At 35.6% G+C, this 22,909-nt stretch overlaps 1 protein-coding gene across 1 annotated transcript in view; it reads left to right on the top strand.

Annotated features, from left to right (window-relative positions):
- The window catches only part of ASCC3 (activating signal cointegrator 1 complex subunit 3), a gene marked incomplete at its 3' end in the record, with an annotated part of 321,972 nt that overhangs the window by 284,656 nt on the left and 14,407 nt on the right, over positions 1–22,909 (top strand). The window contains exon 36 of the mRNA XM_080700024.1: positions 6,178–6,402. Coding sequence (XP_080556150.1) covers positions 6,178–6,402 — 225 coding nt within the window. The remainder of the gene's footprint in view (positions 1–6,177; positions 6,403–22,909) is intronic.

Genomic DNA, 22,909 nt, shown 5'->3' with positions numbered 1-22,909 from the left:
TCTCTTATTAATATAATCTGAATTTTTTGTAAGAACATAACTGTCATTGAACTCTTCTTTAATATTTTTATAACTAGCATGTAATGGACAGGCTTCCAAAATTCTCAAACACAAATATCGTGTTATATATAGATACTATTCATATATATAATACTCTAATTGTTTCATATTACCAAATTCCAAATAATGGATTTCTACAGGTCCCATCGTTCCGTTTTATTTCATAGATAAGAATTCAGAAGTACAAGTTAAAAGTTGTCTTAATCTCCTGTATAATTCTATTTTTTTTCCTTTCTTTGTACTGGGGATTGAACTCAGTCTTTCTATCTCTGAGCTACATATCTAATCCCAATTTTTTTTTTTGCAACAGTGTCTCACACCTGTGAATATCCTCTCTTAGCTTCCCACATACCAAGATTGCAGGCATCCACCCAGCCCCCGTTGGAATTTATTTATTTATTTATTTATTTATTTATTTATTTATTTATTTATTTTGGTGGTACTGGGGTTCCTAGAAGCCCTTCTATCTCCAGGCTACACTCCAAGACCTATTTTTACATTTTTTTATTTGGAAACAGGGTCTTCTAAGCCAGCGCACATGGCTGGCTTCGAACCTGCGCGATCCTCCTGTCTCTGCCTCCCAAGCGCGGGGATTACTAGCGTGCGCCACCACGCCCGGCCCCTGATGGAATTTTAGCACCCATCCTTCCCACTCTAACTACTCCTAGGCAACTACTAGTCTGCTTCCTGACATTATAGATTCGTTTGTGTTTTCTAGAGATTTATAAAAATGAAATCCAAGAGTAAAGTATATAACTTTTTTGTATATTGTGGCTTCTTTCATTCAGCATAATTATTTTGAGACTGGTCCATATTGTAGAAAGCATTAGTGGTAAATTATTTTTGTTTCTGAGTAGAACTCCATTTTCTGGATATAATATAGTGTGTTATTTTTCGTATAGTATTGCTGTATTTACTAAAATTTTATTTTGATTTTTTTGCATGTTTATGGACAATATTAGTCTAAGGTTTTCTTTTATTGGTTTTTTTTATTTTATTTATATGTGGAACATATTGGAAATGGTATACATTTAGACGGTGCCTTGTGCCTTTTTTCTCCGCCCCCCATTCCCCTCCCCCACAACAGTGAATGTCCTTCATATTCATACTATAATCATACTTTTACACATATTTGAATGTAGCTCCTCCATTAATCAACCTCAGCCTTCTTCCTCTCCTATCCTTCCATTCTAGCTTTGCTGACATTTCCCTTCCATTATCTGGAGTCACTCTGGTATTCCCCAATGCTCCCTAGTTTGGGCATATTAGAGAAAACATATGTCCCTTCTCTTTCTGTACTTGGCTGATCTCACTTACCATAATGCTCTCCAGATCTTTCCAGAGTCTTGCGAATGTCATAATTTTGTTCTTCTTTATAGCTGAATAGAATTCCATTGTGTGTATTTCCCATAATTTTGCAATTCATTCATCTGTTGATGGAGACCTAGATTGGTTCCATATTTTGGCTATTACAAATTGTGCTGCTGTGAACATAGGTATGCATATGTTACTGTAGTTCTCTGATTTCAACTCCTTTGGAAAAATACCCAAGGGTGGTAGAGCTGGACCATATGGTGGATCTATTCCCAGTTTTCTAAGGAATCTCCACACTGATCTCCATAGCGGCTGAACTACTTTGCACTCCCACCAACAGTGTAAAAGAGACCTCCAAAGCACAGGAAATTAAAGCAAGAATTAACAAGTGGGATGGCATCAAACTAAAAAGTTTCTTCTCATCAAAGGATACCACCAAGAACCTCTAGAGGAGGCCTACAGAATGTGAGAAGATCTTTACTAGCCACCACTCTGATAGAGGGCTAATATCCAGAATATACAAAGAACTCAAAAGACTCTACACTAGCAAAACACATAACTCAACTAAGAACTGGGCAACTGGACTGAATAGACACTTCATAAAGGAAGAGATACAAATGGCCAATAGATGCATGAAAAGATGTTCTACATCATTAGCCATCAGGGAGATGCAAATCAAAACTACTCTAAGAGTCCATCTAACCCCAATCAGAGTGGCAGGCATAAAGAAATCAAATAACTACAGTTGCTGGCGAGGATGTGTGGAAAGAGGAACTCTTTAGTCTAAGGTTTTCTTATCCCTTGATGACATCTGATTTTAACACATTTCAGAGTATTATATCCTTCTGACTGACTACCTTATAAAATGACAATATTTATCTTTTTTTTTTTTTTTTTGCAGTACTGGGGATGAAATCCAGGGGCATTCTACCTCTGAGCTATACCCCCAGCCCTATATTTTAGTCTTTTTTTGGAAACAGGGTCTTACTGAATTGGAAGGGCCTTGCTAAGTAGCTCTAGAGTCTGTCCATGAACTATGATCCTTTGGTCTCCACCTCCCGAATGCCAGAATTACAAGCATTTGCCACCATGCCTGGCTCTCATCTTTACCCTTGATAATATTTTTGCTCTGAAATCTATGTTGGAAATTGATGTGGCCCTTCCCCTTTCTTTTACTAGTGTTAGTTTATCTTTTTCTCTTTTACTTTTAACATATTTGTCTGTTTATATATATTGTGTGTTTCATATAAGCAGTATATACTGAGTCATGCTTTATTATACAGACAATCTCCGACTTCCCTTGGGATTAAAAAAACATTTAAATTTAATGTGATTGTGGATATTTTATGTTTAAGTATAAAATCTTGCTATTTGTTTTCCAAAGACTCTTTTTATTGGTTTTTAATTTTATTATGTTATGAAAACCTCATTTATATACCTTTTTTATTCCTTGTTCCTTTTTGTTCTTTCTTTGTTCTGGGGTATTTTGGGGTTTGGAGTGTGTGTGTGTGTGTGTGTGTGTGTGTGTGTGTGTGTGTGTGTGTGTGTGTTTGCCCTTTTTAGATTATTTGTTATTGGCTGTGTCTTTGTTTTGCTGTTTTAGTGGTTGCTTTGGGATTTTAGGATACTTTTTAACTGATCACAGTCTATCTTCAAATGATATACTACTTCTTATATCATAAAGGACCTTACCATATTATCCCTCCATTCTTCCCCTACATAGGGTTGTCATTGTCATATATTTTACTTTCACATGTGTTCAGACTCCACAATGCATTTCTTATTACTTTTGTTTAAACAGTTGTTACTCAGTAATGTAAAATAAATTTTATGTATTTATTTATGCAGTTACAGTTTCCATTCCTTTGTGTAGATCCATATGTTCTTTTGTTATCTTTTGTCTTCTGCCTGAGCAATATCTTTTAACATTTTTTTCATAATACACGTCTGCTAAATTATTTCAGCTTTTGTGCATCTGAAAGTGCTTCCTTTTTTTTTTTTTTTTTTCGGTGATACTGGGGGTGGAACCCAGGGGCTTTTTCTACCTCTGGGCTATACTCCCAGCCCTATTTTTTATACTTTATTTGGAAACAGGGTCTCACTATGTTCCCGAGAGCCTCACTCAGTAGCTGAGGCTGGCTTCGAACCTGTGCAATCCTCCTGTCTCAGTCTCCCAAGCGCAGGGATTACAAGCGTGCACCACCACGCCTGGCAGTGCTTCCTTTCTTAAGAAACAGAGTCCCTCTGTGTTGCCCAGGCTGGCCCTAAATTCTTGGGCCAATAAATTTAACTACATTTTGAAAAAAAAAAAAAAAAGCTCAGAATGACTTATGAGACTACAAACATACAGTGCTCAAGAATGTGAAGTTAACAATATATGGCATCCAATTAATGATTACCAGCAATGCAAAAATGCAGAAAATGTGGAAATAGAACTACAGTCACAGGCCACTATACATGGCTTCATTGTTGAAGGGTTTCTTCTCAGTGTATATAGTATTCTACCCTGACATACATTTCTTTCCATACAGTAAAGATGTTTCTCCACTCTTGCCTCATACAACTGTTTCTAGGTGAGATATCTGTGGACTTCTTTGTTCTTTTGTCCATAATATAGGTTTTTTTCTGCCTGCATTTCATACTTTCTTTTTACCCAGAGGTTTTGAGCAATTCAATTGTGATTAATTATGATTGGTGTAGTTTTCTTCATCTTTCTTTGCTTGGGATTCATTGACCTTCTTGAATCAATAGTTTCATAGTTTACATGAAATTTGAAATTCTCCACCCATCCCTTCAAATGTTGTTGTGCCTTTCCTCTCACAGTCTGCCATCGGCCACTTGGACCTGTCTTACAGTTCACTGATAATGTGGTCATTCTTTTTGAATTATTTTTTCTTAATGTTCATTTCTCATAGTGTCTACTGATATCTTTAAGTTTGATAATCTTTTCTTCTTCAGTGTGTATTATTCCATTAATAAAATCTAGTGCATTTTCTTAAATGTTTTTACCTCAAGAAATTTGAGTTGAGTCGTTGTCTCTTTTTTAACATATAGATCAGAGTTGTGGTAAGTATTTTAATGTTCTTATCTCAAAATTCTAAGTCAGTTATAGGTCAGTTTCTATGGATTGATTATTCTCTACACTACAGGTACAGTTTCCCTGGTTTTTTACATTGCTGGTAACCATTAGTTGAATGCCATACTTTGAGAATTTTGCTTTCTTGAGTGCTGTATTTATTTATATTTCCATAAGTCATCCTAGGCTTTGTTTTGGAATACAGTTAATTTACTTAGAAGCATTTGATCCTTTTAAGTCTCACTTTTATCATTTATTATGCTGGTTCAGGGTAGTAATTACTGTAGAGCTAACTTTTCCCCCAGTCCTTAGGCAAGATCTTCTCTATTCTGTGCCCAATGAATTATGACTATCTCTGGTCTTTGTGGTAGGAATAGACATTATTTATTCCTCACACAGACCTCTGGACACTTCCCTGTAGTTGTTTTGCATGATTCTCTCTCTCCAACTTGGGGTAATTTCTTTATAAGCATGCGCTCGCTATTCAGTACTCTACTGAAGACTCAAGGATGACCCACTGAAGATCTCTCTAGGAAACCTGTGCTCATTTCCTCCCTCTCCCCAGTCCCTTCTCTAGCACTCCATTAGGGAAACTTTAGCCACCCTCATATCTTGGGCTACTCAGCTTCATCTCAGCTCAGGTAGTCCTCCATTTCTAATTGAATTCTCCCTCTCTGTACCACATCCTGGAAAATTCTCCCTGCAGTTAGCTGGGGCAACATGAGGGCTTGCCTGGATTGTTTTCTATACCTCAAGGGTCTCTTATCTTTGGTATCTTAAAGGTGACCAATTTATATGTTTTGTGTTCCCTTTTGCATGTATATGGGGGGGTGCCAGAGGAGGATATATCCTGCTCCTATTACTCAAGCAAATGCTATCAGACAATTCTTGAGCATTAACACAAAATAATGTTATGATTGATGTAGGATGTTCATATCAACAGCAGTTGGCTGAATCTCAAATAACTATGTACCTTGAAAAATTAAGTATTTCTTTTGCAAGAAACACTCATAAAGTAGGTCAGTCTATTTTTATTGGAACAGTTTATTTTCTTTTAGGTTAGTAGGGCTCATATAACCTCTACAGTATCAGTCAGTGAATGCACACTGAACCCTATAAGATGAAAAAATCTAAACATAACACTTATTCCAAAACAATTTGATATAATCTAATTGATTCACAATACATTTTTAAGTTAAGGATTCTGTTCCTCACCCTTTTCTCACAAATCCTATTCTTGCCCCTTTCTCTAGTCTTGCCTTACTTCCTTTGATCATTTTCCAGATCTTAACAGCACTATTTCTAAATACCTTTTTCTTATCTAAAATAAGTAGGTTCCCTAAACTAAATGTCCCTTCAGTACTCTGTCCTTAGCATATCATAACATCCACTACACTTTTTAGAATGTATTTGTCAATCTTCCCTGGTGGGATCCACGTTTGTAGTTCACTGCTGTGGCCCCACTGTCATCGTAATGTGTCATGCCTCCCAGGCCCTCTATTATTTTTGTGACTAAGTAAATACAAAAGAGCATTCATGAATTTCAGATACTGTATGTACACTACTAGCTTTTGCTTATATGTTAATGATAGTATTGAAAAAAGCAGAATTATAAGGGATATGGTGATTTATAGTTGTTTTAAAGCCATGTTTTAAAAGTAGAGGAAACTGAGAAGTACATTAAGTATACTTTTGATCTAACACATATGGGTTGTTTTACTTTTCAGGATGCAGAAGAATACACAGATTTGCCAGTAAGACACAATGAAGATCATATGAACAGTGAACTGGCCAAATGTCTTCCTGTTGACTTAAATCCACATTCATTTGATAGCCCTCACACCAAAGCACACCTCCTGCTACAGGCACATCTCAGCCGAGCCATGCTGCCCTGCCCAGACTACGACACTGATACCAAAACAGTCTTGGACCAAGCTCTCAGAGTATGTCAGGTATGGATGTTATTTCTGCCCATCATTTCTTGGTTTATGATAAAATGCACTTGTGTTTAAAACTTTTTTATTGTACCATTGTTGAGAAATACCTAGTGAATCAAATCAAACATTTCTGAAGGAAACACTTATATAAATATAGGAAGACACTATTTTTGGTCACCCATTCAACCAAAATCTATTGAAGACAAAATATGTGGCAAGTATTTTTCTATGCATTAAGCATATAGTAAAGAACAAGACAGAAGAGTCCTTGCTGATATAGACTTTCACTCAAGATGAACTTTCACTCAAGAACAACAATTAAAAATATAAATCACACCAGGTATATTGCACATGCCTATAATCCCAGCTACTCTGGAGGCTAAGGCTGGAGGTTGGCAAATTTGAGGCTAGCCTAGGCAAACTAGGGAGACTATGTCTCAAAAAAATTAAAAACAAATTAAATCTCAATGGTAGAGCATTTGTCTAGCATGCATGAGGCCCCAATACCATAAAAACAAAATAAAACAAAACATGTTTATATCCACATATATACATGCATATACATGTATGTATCTATGCATATACATACATATATTTATATATATGTATGTATCAAGAGGTAATGACTAGTATTTTAAAAAGTAATAAGGCACATTGAAAGAAATATAGAGAAAGAGGGAGGTATTGTTCTATATCAGTTTTTATATATGTACTTTTATTGGTGCATTGTAATATATCAAGATGAGGTTCAGTGTAATATAAACATACATGCACACAGCTCTTGGTATAATTCCCTCTGGATCCCTCCCCACTCCCCACACATGTAAATGAAATTGGTAGTGATACCTTCATAAATGTTCTATTTTTATATGATATTCAGGAACTGACTTACTGATAAGATGGCATTTAAGAGAGAAGTAAAGAAAGGGTGAGGGCTTCAGGAAGAGTGGGTTCCAAACACTAAGAAAAGCAAATGACAAGTTACTCGTGTAGGAAGTTCAAAGACAATCAAAGAGACCACTGTACAAAAGATGGAAAGAGACGGTTAGAGAGGTCAAACTGTATGGAAGGTTTGTGAACCGTTAGAGAGATTTTGGAGTTTACTCTGAATAGAAAGGAAGCATTAGTTCACTCATGGCTATGTTAGTTATGCCTATCAGTATTTTGCATATTAGTTAGAACTGAAAATTTTTAAATATTTATTACTTCACTAAGAGATAATAATAAGCTCATTATAGATATTATCTCCTTTGAAAACAACACAAAATGTCTATTATGGTATATTGTTTTAGTGTGCATATAGGAAGAAAATCTAGCCTAACGGAAATAGGTAATTTAAAAAGGGAAGAACATCTTCATAGCCTTTTCAGGTAATTGTTAATATTCTTCTTTGATGCTACCTGAAAACTTGACAAGTGGCATTTCTTGAAGGTGAATTGCAATGTGGAATGTGAAACCATATCAATGAAGTTTTCAAACCTTGAAAATTCTAGTACAAGGCAAAAATGCTGGTGGGTGGCCCAGGTTAGTATGGCTGAGGCTAACATGAATTGATTTTCGTATGTTGAACCAGCCTTGCATCCCTGGGATGAACCCTACCTGGTCATGATGTGTGATTTTCTTGAGATGGTTTTGAATGCATGTTGCTAGTATTTTGTTTAGTAGTTTTGCATGCAAGTTTATGAAAGATAAAGGCCCATAGTTTTCCTTCCTTGAGCTATCTTTATTTGGTTTGGGTATTAATGTGCTGTTGACTTCATAGAATGTATTTGGGAGAGTCACTTTTTTGGGTGTTGTTTTTTGTTTCTATTCCACTAAATAGACTGAGGAGTAACGGGATTACCTCTTCTATAAAGGTTTTATAAAATTCACTTGGGAAACCATCTGGTCCTGGGCTATTCTTTAATGGTAGGCTCTTTATTGCTGTTTCAATCTCTTTGGTTGCTATTGGTTAGGTTAAATTTTCTTTATCTTCTTAACTCAGTTTAGTATGGGTGAGGCTGATGAGAATTGGTTAGATTCTGAATATTTGTTTGTTATTTTCCCTTTTTTTTTTTTAACCTTTTTATTGGTGCATTGTAGGCATACTTTTTAATGGAGTACAAGATGGTGAAGGCCATACATACACACATCACCCAATTAGCACTTACTCAATTCCCACCTCATTCCCTCCCCCTCCCTCCTCATGTTTAGCTTAGTGATTGACTTTGATATGTTTGTTAATGTACATCATGAACATTAGAGAGTTTTCTTCTTCTCCCCTCCCATCCCCTCAATTAGGTCACCTTATTTGCTTATCTATAGTATCTCCTTTATCTAGAGTTCCCCCTAAAGCCCATTTTCTCCCTAACTTTCGTGTATTAGAGAGAGCATCTGATTTCTTATTTTTTGTGACTAATTTTACTTAGCATAATGTTCTCCAATTCCATCCATTTCCCTGTAAATAATGTAATTGTGTTTTTCTTTATGGGTGAGTAAAATTCCATTGTGTACATATCCCATACTTTTGTAATCCATCTGTTGATGGACATCTTGGCTGGTTCCATAGTTTGGCAATTGTGAATTGTGTAGCTATGAACATAGATACACATGCATTAGTTTGGTAGTTTGGTTTCCATTCTATTGGGTAGACACCCAGAGGGGGTATTGCTGGATCATATGGTAAGTTCATTCCCATTCTTCTGAGGATCCTTTACATTTTTCCAAAGTGGTTTCACTAATTTTCAGCCCACCAATAATGTAGTCGTTTCTATTACTCCACATCCTCGCTAGCATTTGTTGTTGTTTGTGTTTTGAATGATTGCCATTCTAGTTAGAGTTAGGTGAAATTCCAGGGTAGTTTTGATTTGCATCTCCCTGATTGCTAATGATGCTGAGCTTTTTTTTTTTTATGCATTTATTGGCCATTTGAAAATTTTCTTTCCCTTGCCCATTTTTTGATTGGGTTATTTGTTTTCTTAGTACTGAGTTTCTTGAGTTCCCTGTACATTCTAGATATTGGTCCTTTATAAGAGGAGTAGGTGGCAAAAATCTTCTCCCATTCTGTTGGCTTTTGGCTGAGGTTCTTGATAGTTTCCTTTGCTGTACAGAAGCTCTTCGGTTTAATGCAATTCCATGTATTGATCCACCTTTTAGTTTCTTGTTCCTTTGGGGTCTTGTCAAGAAAGTTTTTATCTGTGCCTATGTGCTGCAGTATTGGACCTATGCCCTCAAGGTCTCTGGTTTGATTTCCAAGTCTTTGATCCATCTTGAATTGACTCTTGTACAGGGTGAGAAACTGGCATTTATTTCCATTTTTCTGCATATGGTTAACCAGTTTTGCCAACACCATTTGTTGAACAGGCTATTTTTTTCCAGTGTATGTTTTTGGTTTCTTTGTCAAAAATCAATTGACTGTAAGTGTGCAGATTTGTTTCTGAGTCTTCAGTTCTGCTCCACTGGTCTGTATATCTGTTTTTGTATCAGTACCATGCTATTTTTTACTACAGTGGCTTTGAAGTATAGTTTAAAGTCAGGTATTGTAATTCCTTCTGCATGGTTTTTGTTGCTAAGAACTATGAGAACTACTTTGGCTATTCTGGGTTTTTTGTTGTTCCAAATGAATTTAAAGACTGATTTTTCTATGTCTGGGAGAAATTATCTTGATAATTTAATGGGTATTATGATGAATCTGTATATCACTTTTGGAAGTATGGCCATTTTGATGCTATTTATTCTGTTAGTATGAATTTTATCTCACTATCCTTTCTCTGTCCCAGGATCCCACATTGCATTTAGTTGTTTTTTTTTTTTTTTAGTTAGGAGATTAATTACTTTTATAATAAGAAAACTTAAAGAATAAGAACAAAAGAAAGAGCATAGAATACTCATGGCGTAGATTAGAACTACTAGCCTTTACCCCAGCAAAACCAATTTTACTAATTAATGTATAATCATATGCAATTCTCTTTTGTCTTTGGAGACTTTTCTTTGTACATTTACACACATGTAAATGCACACTTGCTCTCTCACTTCTCCTACAAAATTCTTTTCATCTTTTCTTATAGCCTCTCTTAATGTAATAATTTCTAGCATTAAATATTGTCTAAAGCATTATTTCTAGTGGGTGAACCGTTTTCCTTTATTTGAAATGCCTGAGTCCCCTCTTGTTAGGCATTCACATGTGCAGTTTTCCTTTACTATCAATTATAAGTATTTACTTTCACCCTCTTAAATGTATCACTTGGCTTTTCAGAAGCCACCTAGAAAGGAATTGACAAATAGCTTTTTACCTTAATCCTCTCATTTTTACCACTTCTTTGCAGTATTTTGATAAAAATAAACAATTCAGGAAGAGGAAAGACTATTAGAATTGCCAATTAAAAACTTGGAGAAAAAGTCATTTGTTTTCTTTCCCTTTTTTGTACCAAGAATTAAAATCAAGAACATTCTGCACCCAAGCTACACTTCCAGCTCCTTTTTATTTTGTAAAGGGGTCTCACTACATTACTGAAACTGGCCACGAACCTGCAACACCCCCCCCGCCGCCCCCACCGCCCACCCTGTCTCAGCTTCCCAAGTACTTGTTTTATGGTCATGTCTCAAGTACCTTGATCTTATAAAACTGGCTCAACCGTTTCCAAGCTGCATCCCTCATAGCTGACTGAAAATTATACTGCCACCCTCATGGGACACACCAGTATGATCATGTTGTCTATGAATGGGGCTCAGGATCATCAGCTCTTTGAAGTCTCCTTTGCTATTTTAGTATAAGGCCTTGGGGAAGTCACTTCCCCTTGGTGTCTGAGTACAAATAACACTTTATAAGGTTGGGCATTATTGATTATAAAGTAAACCAGCAAGTTGAGAACTCAAGGAAATAGGTCTTAGTATTCTTACTCTTAGTAGGTTTTTTTTTTACTTATTTATTTTATCATAGTAACTTAATACTAAAGGTTTTTTATTCCATTTATTTTAGAGGCATACCTTTATGTGAGCCATCATTTAGATAATGAAAAGTATAGTCTTAACTAACTACCCATTTTCTGGGCAGTCTTTTACAAAAGGAGACCATAGCTGTGCTTGAAGTCAGAATGTACAGCTCCTTTGCTTCTCTGATTCTATTAAAATATGTGCCAGGATCACCTTTGTCATTTTTAGTTTGAGGTGTTTTCTGTCATAGTTTCTTTTGCTGTTTTACCATTACTAGCATTTCCATTTCTATCCCTCTAAAAAAAATAAAAGTAAAAATTACTAAACATCATAAATTTTATTCTGCTTAGAGTATTTTAATTTGTAAATTCTGTAATTATGGGGTTGCTTGCCCATGTTCTTCACTCTTGGAATCCTCTTTTTTTTTTTTTTTTCGTTAATGGGGATGAAACCCAGGGGCATTGTACCTGTGAGCTACACTCCCAGTCCTATTTTGTAGTCTTTTTATTCTTTTGAAACAGGGTCTCACTGAGTTGTGAAGGACCTCGCTTAGTAGCTGAGGCTGTCCATGAACCATGTTCCTCCGGTCTCAACCTCCCAAATGCTGGGATTACAAGTGTGCGCCACCATGCCCGGCCTTGAAATACTCTTCTTGATCATGCAATTGTAAAATGTATTTGTAAAATGTTATAAATGATGTGATATCCTTTCTGTGCCAGCTGTATGAAAGGCTTTCTGTTAGACTTTCAGGAACATTACAAATAAGAAGTATCAAAAATTAAAGTGACCAGCCAGGCATGGTGGTGCATACTTGTAATCCCATCATTTGGGAGGCTGAGACAGGATTGCAGTTCGAGAACAGCCTCAGGTACTTAATGAGGCCCTTTGCAACTCAGTGAGACCCTGTTTCAAAATAAAAAATAGGGTTGGGGGTATAGCACAAAGGTAAAATGTCCCTAGGTTCTAGCCCTAGTACCACAAAAAAAAAAAAAATTAAAGTGACTTACCAAAATTTTTCAAATATAATGACAGAAGCAGAACTGATAGTATCTGGTGCTTTGAAAGAAATCAGTGTTCAAAGACATTCAGCAACTCTTAAAGGTGATCTGTTGAGGTGATCCATGTTGAAACCAAATGGAGATCCCAAGACTTTTATTACTGCTCTAAAATCTCTGATCCTTTCTAAGAAATGTCACAAGTCTTTAAGTTAAAATCATCTTTATTTGAATAGAAGACATCTAAATACAATACTATGCCAAATAGTATAAGAATACACAGTGATATCTTAGTTATTCCCACTTTACATCCAAAGCATTCCGGGTTCGGCTGGGCTGGTGATGTAGCTCAGTGGCTTGCCTAACCTCAGGAGGCCTGAGGTTCGATCCTCAGGACCAGTGGTGGAGTGAAAAACTTCCTACTCTCTGAGCTTGTGGATGTTGAGTGTAAAAAGAGAGACTGCAGTTCATGGAGCCCACTCGGTGAGCTGAGAACTGGAAGGCTATGTGATTCAGAGTTTAATTTGGCTATTAATTGCTGGTTTAATTTGAGAAATTTTCTTTCAGAAGCAGTAGTGGCCAGCTAAAGTTATCAAGCCTGTGTCCTGCATTTTAATAGAGCAAAACATTTTTGTATATTTTAAGATTTATTTAAAGGATTTTAGTAGCAATACTCATAAAGACTATATGATAATCATGTTAGTTCATGAAAGAACACATACTCACACATGCACAAAGAAATATATCAGTGTATTCTGATTATCGATAACTCTAGAAACCTATACTCTCTAATTTAAATTGGAATCAGTGTGTGTTAAATTCCAAATGTTGAGCTGATCATAGTGGTGCAGGCCTGTAATCCTTGCTACCCAGGAGGGTGAGTCAGGAAGATTTTAAGTACAAGACCAGCCTAGACAACTTAGCAAAACCCTGCCTCAGAAGTAAAGAGATAAACAAAAAGGGCCGGGGGATTAGTTCAGTGGCAGAGCACTTGCCTAGCATGCTTAAGGCCATAGGTTCAATCTTCAATCTCCAGACTCTTTGGAGAACAGCATAACTTCCTACCTCCTATCAGAAGCTTCAATTTTTAATAATGGTCCATACGTAGGTCATCATAACAACAGCAGTAATGGGGGTCATGGGGGGCAGTCTATACCAGGCTCGGTTGTATTTGCTTTGCTTGTATTGACTAATTTGCAGTCATAGTCCAATGATATTAATTATCCTCATTTTACAAATGAATACTAAATTAATTTTCCCAAATCACATCAGAAAGCAAAAACTACCTTCAACACAAGATAATACATTACAAAAGTGTGTTTCACTAGGTTCCCTTTGTTCTCTAAAGATGGATTTAAAATTCATATTTAGAAAAAATCATACTTAGGGTCTAGTGAGAATTTGTTTTAAAATGTGAGAACTTCACAGAAATTAGTATGTTGTTTTCTTTTCAACCAAGAATTCCCACTAGACCATGAATATTTTTTAATTAATCCTTTCTTTTCAATGTGTACTAAATCACCTCTCTTTAATTACTCTGGTTCCCTTTTCAACAGTCTGCCTATAATTACTTTAACCATTTTCTAAGAGGGACTTGTTAATATGATTGAATATTTGTAACTGCTTTAATTATATCACTCTACAGTGTCCAGCTGATATGCTGTTTGCCTTTTTTGTATCAATTGCTTATGATCCTTCTAAAGTTTTTATGTAATTCTACATAGACCACGGAATTAACCATTTGTTTCCTCGTATTCTCCCCTAAAACCACAAAATTGAAAATAATGAGAGAAACATCAGAATACTGATACAACAATAGGGGCAGGGAGGAATGCCATCATAATTATAAGAGAAACTTATAGTAAAAAATATATGCACACAAGAATATCCTCTGAATATCTGCAGAGCTTTATTACTAAATATATACACATTTGTTTTCCTCTTTTAGTTTAAGATATGGCTGCTTAGGTTAAGTTCTTAGCTTCTATCATCTGTCAGTACCTAATCACCACTAATGAGGGCTCTCCTGGATAAAACCATTTTTTATCACTGGTCCTCTTCACTCCCTTCTACTGGTTCATTTTGGAAACTTCAAACTTCTGATAGTAATAATAGACAACTCAGAAGTTCCTCTTTACTCCTCTTGAGGAAGATCATAAAGTTCTGTCTTCTGTATACTGAGGCCCATGTCAATAGGACTGAATTCCTGTTCCTTTGCCTTAAGGAAGTAGGAAAAGGTAACCTAGGCAGCTGCTTTGAAAATATTCTAGGTGATTCAGTGCCTAAAAGGAATACCTTTAGGGAGCTGTATTCTGGTGGACAGGTTTTCATTGTTTTGTATACTCTTGCATCTAATTTTAATATAGGATCTCTCATTTTACATCCTTTTCCTTAACATCAAATCTTTTTGAACTGAGTTTCCAACCTTTCTCCTCTTTCACATGTGAGCTAATTTGTAGATTATATGTAACCCAAATTAAAATCAAAATATTCTAATAGGCTTTATCAATTATCATAAATATGCTAACCAAAAAATAACTTTAATCATCTACATAAATAGAGGAAATGGGGAAGTATATGAATTGGAGTGGTATACCTTCCTCTATTCTGAGCACCTTTTCGATTTTGCAAAACAAATCTTTAAAATTGTATCCAGGCATGATGGTGCATACCTGTAATCCTAATACTTGGGAGGCTTTGACAGGAGAATTGCAGATTCAAGAACAATGTCAGCAATGTAAGCAGACTCTCAGCAAACTGATGAGACCCTCTTTTAAAACAAAAAATAAAATAGGGCTGGGAGTAATCCTCAGAGGTAGAATACCCTGGGTTCAAATCCCCAGTACCAAAAAAAAAAAAAAAAAAACTAAGTGTATTGGTAGAGTTTATTTAGTCCAAACTTCAAAACAATGATTTAACCTTTTCATCTCTGCAATAATTTCTGATAAATTAAAATGTATATTACATTTCATATAACCAATGTTATATTTTTTCTACAGCCCACAGTAATTAATAATCTTAAGATATGTGTATGCACATGTGTATATACATATTAGAGTCCTAGAATAGGAAAGAATGAGACATAGAAACAAGCTTCAAAAAAAATGAAGATAAAACAAAAAGAAAAAAGTCTTTTATCAGAAAGATACTATGACTTTATGCTGTCTTTATTTCATTAACAAATAGCTTCCATTAATAGTAGATTAAGAAGCATAAAAATGTTTGAAGATTCCAGGAAGCATTACTACCACAGAGCAAGCCTAATGTAACTCTGAGGAGTGTTTACACCAGTGCACTGAACATAGGTGCAGTGGATTGGCAATGTATTGAAGAACATCAGTGTCATTTGAATGAATAAATTTTAATAATTGCAGTTAATACAAATACAGGTAGCAGTGAAAACCGTGCAGGTATTTCCAAGCTTAACCAAAGAAGTACTTGATCAAATCCTTAATCTGATACTTGTAAAAAATGTTTTGATATAGAAAATAACAAAATAATGATATTTGATATAGTAAAATATTTTGATGTGGATGAAATCTTCTGTACTATTCTTAGAGCCATTTCAAATTTTTAAATGAAAATATTTTCTTTAAGTAGACAGTATAGCACAATAGACTCTGGAAAGCTTCTTCAAATCAGTTTGATATTTGGGAAGCTGAGACAGGAGGATCACAAGTTCAAGGCCATCCTCAGTAACATAGTAAGAACCTGTTTCAAAATTAAGAAGTGAAAAGAACTGGGGGTTTAACTTGGAAGTAGACCATCTCTGCTTTAGGTTTAATTTTCAATAATAATGATAATAGGTCTGGGTCATGGATATGTTTCAAGGATACTATGAGCATACATTTGAAGGTTTTCATATCATCCAAGCTATTTTGGAAACTTATCAGTGACTGTAACATCACTAACTGTAAAGATAACTTGAGCACAGTGTTTGGCTTGTTGTAGATATCAGTATATTATAAATGAATGAAGTATTTCACTTTTTCCTTTCTAGTTCCTTCATCATCAGAGAAGATAGAAAAAGCAGATTTATTGTATGCATGTATTTCACTACATTTTTAAGATTTTTCTACCAAATCTGAATTGTCTACCAACAAATGTATCTGTTTGTTATATAAATATTTGCCTAATATTATCAAAATCAGAGATGAGTATGAAGTCTAATTCAGGCTGCTTTCCTGGCCAGACTGCCAAGGAGCTCATATCTTGCCATAGAAATCTGCTAAAATTTTAATGTATAAGTATTTAAAAGTAAATGCTTCTAAGCAAACTTACTTTTGAGTGCTTTATTCTTCCAAATGCAAAATCTCCACTGTGAGGGAGAATAATAGTCCTGGATCTTTACAGCTATATTTAACTCCACAGGAGAATGACCAAAACACCACCTAAAACAAAGAGTCAGTCCCCAGTAGGGAAGCAACACAGAGCTGACACATTTAGCATGTCCAAAACTAACACAAACGTGTGGGTTTTGCAGTGTTAAACACCTTTACTTATTCTTGTGGATTTTCAAGCAATCTCCCTTCAAGGACTGTAATATAATTTGGAAGGCTATTTCCTCCTGGGTGATTTTACCTGTAAGCTTTTGTATGACAATCCAGTGATGGTTTATTGATGATATGATGCTATTATGAAGAATCCTCCTACCCGCAGCTCCTTTCCTCCTACCCACATAACAACTCTTTTCCCGGTTGGGGCTGTAGGAAATGAGTAATGCTTAACCCATTTGTGTGATCAATTCACTTAAGCAGCTACTGTGAAATGTTAATCACAACTTTAATTTGTACTGCATTAGCATTTTGATTAACTTGTAGGCTTGCTAGCACACTTGAAGCGCTTTTACTCATAGTTACAGCTCGGAAATGACTTTTTGATTAATTAAGTTTGTTAGACAGCAGCTGAGCTTCCTGAATGCTAACCTTCTGGGGGGAAAAGTTCAGGAGAAAGTTACTATGAACAACTGTTGCTATTGGAAAAGATTCTTATAAATGTACTTATAGCATTTTAATTATTGACAAAATATTGTGTCATTACTTGCAGCTGACCTGAACCTTTAAAAGAGTGTGCCTTTTTATCATGAAAGCTTTTGTCAGGTCTTTCCAACACCATAAAACTTTGGGGAGCTCTTGAACTAAAAGAGTACATTTGCTAACAGATGTCTAACAACTAATGTTTTAATAAGCTGCCTAGGATGAACTTCCATAGTTTTTTAAATGAACTTTTCATTTGAGATTATTTTTAGATTTCCAGGAAAGTTGCAAAATAGAACAGAGTTCCCATATACCCTAAACCTGTTTCTCTTCTTCCAGTATTATCAATTTATATATACTAACGGTATATTTGTTATAATTAATAAAATAATATTGATACATAATTCTTACCCAAGCCCATATTTATTCCAAATTCTTTAATTTTTACCTAGTATCCTTTTTCTATTCAGGAATCTCATTCAGGATACCACATTAATTAGCTTTAGTCCTCATGTCTCCTTAGGTTCCTTTTAGCTGTGACAGTTTCTCAAGCATTGTTTCTGATGGTCTACCTGTAGGGTCTTACAGTCCCATGACATCCCTTTATTAACAACTTGGTTTTGATAAATTAATGCATTTTTTCTCTCATTCTATACTAAATTAACCTGATAGCAGTGTATATTATCTTTATATCCCTTAACTTGAACAAAAGTAGCTACAATATCATCTGCCATTTCATCTTTTGTTGGGATGTTATTTTCATATGCTTGTTTTACTCCCTATAAAATCTCTAGGTACAGTAAGATGGCCACCAAGAGATATAGATAGGGTTGGAACTGGTCTTTTTTATTTTTATTTTTATTTTTATTTATTTTGTGTGTGTGTGGTACTGGGGTTCCTGGAAACCCTTCTATTTCCAGGCTACACTCCCAGACCTATTTTATACTATTTTTTAAATTTTGAAACAGGGTCTCTTAAGCCAGCATGGCTGGCTTCGAACCTGCGCGATCCTCCTGTCTCCACCTCCCAAGCACGGGGATTACAAGTGTGCACTACCACGCCTGGCGGAATTGTTCTTTTAAAAGGAGGAAATATCAAAAATTGAGGGAGGGAGGGGGAAAATCTATAGAATGCTAATTAGGGAGAGAAAGACAAAAAACATCATCTCTTCAGCTCTCTACGTGCATCCTACAGCGAGAATCTTGACCATGCTGATGGTTAAATTGACAGATTACTTAAATTGAAGTTTAGATTTTAGGAGAAACTTTTAATAGCAGAGCCTTAGAACTGGATCGTATTGTCCATCTATTAATTTAATGATGTCATTTTTCTTTTAGTAGCTTAGGTCAGTGATTCTGTTTCCTTGCAATGAGGCTGACTTAGTTTAATCACAGTGTTCTGTATGCCTATTTTACCAATAGATTATTTAACTTCAGAATTAGTTGTGCTCTGAAAGTAAATGCCTGAAGATCAAATATTGAGATGTAGTTATAACCAAATGTGGATTTAAGTTAATTTAAAGGCCGGGTGTGGTGGCGCACGCTTGTAATCCCCGCGCTTGGGAGGCGGAGACAGGAGGATCGCGCAGGTTCAAAGCCAGCCGCGTGTGCTGGCTTAGGAGACCCTGTTTCCAAATAAAAAAATATATAAAATAGGTCTGGGAGTGTAGCCCAGAGGAAGAAGGGCTTCCAGGAACCCCAGTACCACCAAAAAAAATTTAAAAAATAAATTAAAATCTTAAGTGGTAAAAACTTCTATTGGGCCAGACATGGTGGTGCACCCTTGTAATCCCTGCACTTGGGAGGTGGATACAGGATGATCGTGCTGGTTTAATAGACCCTGTTTCCAAATAAAAGTATAAATAGGTCTGGGAGTGTAGCCCAGAGGTAGAAGGGTTTCCAGAAACCCCAGTACCACCAAAAAAAAAAAAAACTTGTATTGACAAAATTCACTCATAGAGACAATAATTGATTAAATACATAATTTTAGAAATTGTATTCTTCTGATATGTAACAGGAAAAAGAACAGATATAAGCCACCTAGAATTCTTTTTGAAATAAGGATATAAATCAGCAGAGGTAATATAATGCAGTGCACACAAATTCAAATTGGAAAACCAAGATTAATCCTTAACACTGCTCCTTTTTTACTTGTCTGATTACATAGCCACGAACTTCTCTGAACTTCAGTTTTCCTATCTGTGAAAAACAGGTAGAGTTGATGACTGCCCCATAACTGGTATTGTTAACAATGATATAAGAGCTATTTGTAAAAGTGCTTTATAATCTGTGCACTACTATACAAGTATTTTCATCACACTATATATGCATACTGTCTACGTAATCTGACTTTATGTAATTCACTGTGTCAGTCTTCACAAAAATTGCATGATTAAATTCACATACTTAATATAAAATATAAGGAGAGGGAGGCTGAGACAGGAGAATCATAGGTTCAAAGCCTGCCCCTGTAATTTATCAAGGTCCTCCACAACTTAGTGAGACCCTTTTTTCAAATAAAAAATAAAATTGGGCTGGGTGTGTAGTCCAGAGTTAGAAGAATTCCCCTGGGTTCAATCCCCAGTGCCTATATACACACACACACACACACACACACACACACACATACACACACACATACATACACACACATATATAATATATAATATATATATACACACACATACACACACACATACACACATATATAATATATATAATATATATACACACACACATACATACACACACATACATATATATAATATATGTACATATATATATAGAGAGAGAAGGATTCTCAGGCTTAAATTGTTAGCTGTTTAAAGTATAATATGCAGTCTCAGAGGACAAGAAGAAAAATATTATTAGATTTGGATACATCTGTCCTTTGCAGAAATAGTTATACCATTATGGAATGGTACCTGATAAGACTAAGCCTGATAAGTTTAGGGAATTCTTGAAATAGATATACAAAATATATGTTGAGGAAATGAGGTGGATCCAAGTTATAAAGGATGCTTTGACATTAGGAACCTGACACCCAGACCAAATTTCCTTCTAATAATTGTTTATTTCCTAAATTTTTTTGAGGTTTTTAGTTTAGTTTAGCTTTATTTTACTTTTACATATAGCCAAGTGCTTCAGAAGTTCTTGAGTTTTTCATTTGAGGAAATATGGTTTATGTCTCTTATTGAGTTTTTGTTGTTGCTATTATTGTAGTTTTATTGGTGCACTGTAGTTATACATCATAGTAAGGTTCAAAATGTGTTAAAACACACACACACACACACACACACACACACACGCACACACAAGGTCTTTGTAATTTTCCCTCCATGCTTCCCAACTCCTTCCTTCCCCCCAGAGTTATTGAGATTGGTAGTAATACCTTCACATGTCGCTACAGTATTATTTGAACTGTTTTCTTCACCAGTCCTCCCTTACCCCCCTCCCTAAATTTCAACCCTAGCTTTCACAAATGAGAGAAAACATCCCACCCTTGACTTTCTGAGACAGACTTACCATACTTAGCTTAATATTCTCCAGTTCTATCCATTTCCCTGCAAATGGCATAATTTTGTTATTTTTATGGCTGACTAAAATCCCATTGTGTGTGTGTGTGTGTGTGTGTGTGTGTGTGTGTGTGTGTATCACATTTTATCTGTTATCTGCTGACAGACTTCTGAATTACTGAAACTCAGGTTCAGTTATTTGGCTATTGTGAATTGTGCTGCTGTCAACATGGGTATGCATGTATAACTATAGTTTTCTGACTTTAATTCTTTAAGAAAGTTACCAAGTAGTAGTATGGCTGGGTCTTATAGTTCCATTCCTAGTTTTTTGAGGATCCTCCAAACTGATTTCAATAGTGATTGTACTAATTTACAATTCCCCCAACAGTGTGTAAGAGTTACCTTTCCCCTAATTCCTTACCAGCATTTGTTATTATTTGTATTCTTTTGGGGGGCTCCTGATATAGAACCCAGGGGCAGTGGACCTCAGAGCTACACATCCTGCCCTATTTTGTATTCTTTATTTTGAAACAGGGTCTCATTAAGTTGGAGAGGGCCTCACTAAGTAGCTGAGATAGTCTGCGAACCGCGATCCTCCTGTCTCAGCCTCCTGGATGCTGGGATTACAAGCGTGCACTGCCACGCGCAGCTATTTGTATTCTTGATGATTGCCATTCTAAGTAGAGTTAAGTGGAATCTTGGTGTAGCTTTGATTTGCATTTCTCTGATTGCTAGTGATGCTGAACATTTTTCATATACTTATTGGTCAACTGTATTTCTTCTTTTGAGAAGTGTCTGTTCAGTTCTGTTGCTCATTTTTTAATCAAATGTCTTATTTTTTCTCTTTCTTTTACCTTGTTCTTCTCTCCCTCCTTCCTCCTCTCTTCCATCTCTTGCTTTCTCACTTAGATATAAGAAGACACAAATGCCATCTTCATTTTGCCTTTTCTTCTGAAGCTTTGAGTTGGCCAATTTTTTTTTAGTTCCCTAATTCTAAGAGTCTACCTCTTTAGGTCTCTCCATACACTTCTTTCTTCTCAGATTCCTGCTTCTTCTTCTATCCATGTTATGTCCATAAGATTTCTTTTGCAACTCTCACAAATTTTAGATCACTTTCTGTACCTTTACTTTCATTATAGTGGCTTCAACAAATGATCTTATAAGTATCATAATCACATGCATCCCAAACTTCTTTACTCTAAGAGCTGTTATATCCAAACCACTTCAACTGCCATCTCCATAATATTGCCCTGTGAGTCAACTTCCTAGCCCAGAATCTTTGTCAATCAGATTGACTGAACACTTCTAATTTTCAATATTATCATCTGAAATCTCTTCTTCCCCTTCTTGTTCCCTTAGTTTAGTCCTCAGTCCCCTTTTAGCTTCACTTACCACCTTAAATCACATTGGTCCCAGAGTTGGCCATCTCAACAGCAATAACAGAGTTCTCTAGAACCTTTCTGGAAAACTATCAACATCTGAATTCTCTGCTTTTACATTCATATAATCATTATTGTTGAAAGCAATATCAAAGCCACTGCTACTTGTTTATACTGCAAAGTCATTGTTGAAACTCACAGATAGCCTTGATTTTTAATAATTCTATTAGTACATTGCAATTATACATGATAGTGAGGTTCACTGTGACACAAATATGCATGCACACAACTCTTGGCATATTTCCTTTCTAGTTTTTATTCACATCATTAGTTCTCCTCAGTACTCAATCTAGACATTTTTGTACTCTTTTATGGTCCTCTGTCCCAGCTGGAGACATCACCTTCAACTTACAGAAATTACTGAGACCTTCTACTATTAGTACTGTCCGTTTCTGGGCAGTAAAAACTCTCATCTTTTGACACAGGAGGGTCTTTTCTCTATTGCATTTAGTATATGCAACCCTGACCTGAAGAATATTACAAGGATATTATAGTCCACATGAAAAGATAAAAAGCATACTTTTTAAAAACAATCATACAGTAAGAGTCTATTGGCATTTTACTGCTAAAAGATTAAAGCTTACACTAAAGATAGAAGGCTTATAAAGTACCAATCAAACTAGATTTTTCAGATGAGGAAAAGGAATACCAGTAGCTAAGAGATATGCCCATTGTTTTATAGATAAT

The sequence above is a fragment of the Muscardinus avellanarius genome (genome assembly GCF_963383645.1).
Source record: "Muscardinus avellanarius genome assembly, chromosome: 8".
NCBI lineage: Eukaryota > Metazoa > Chordata > Mammalia > Rodentia > Gliridae > Muscardinus > Muscardinus avellanarius.
The sequence above is the reverse complement of the archived record's forward strand: the minus strand, read 5'-3'. Positions and strand labels throughout refer to the sequence as shown.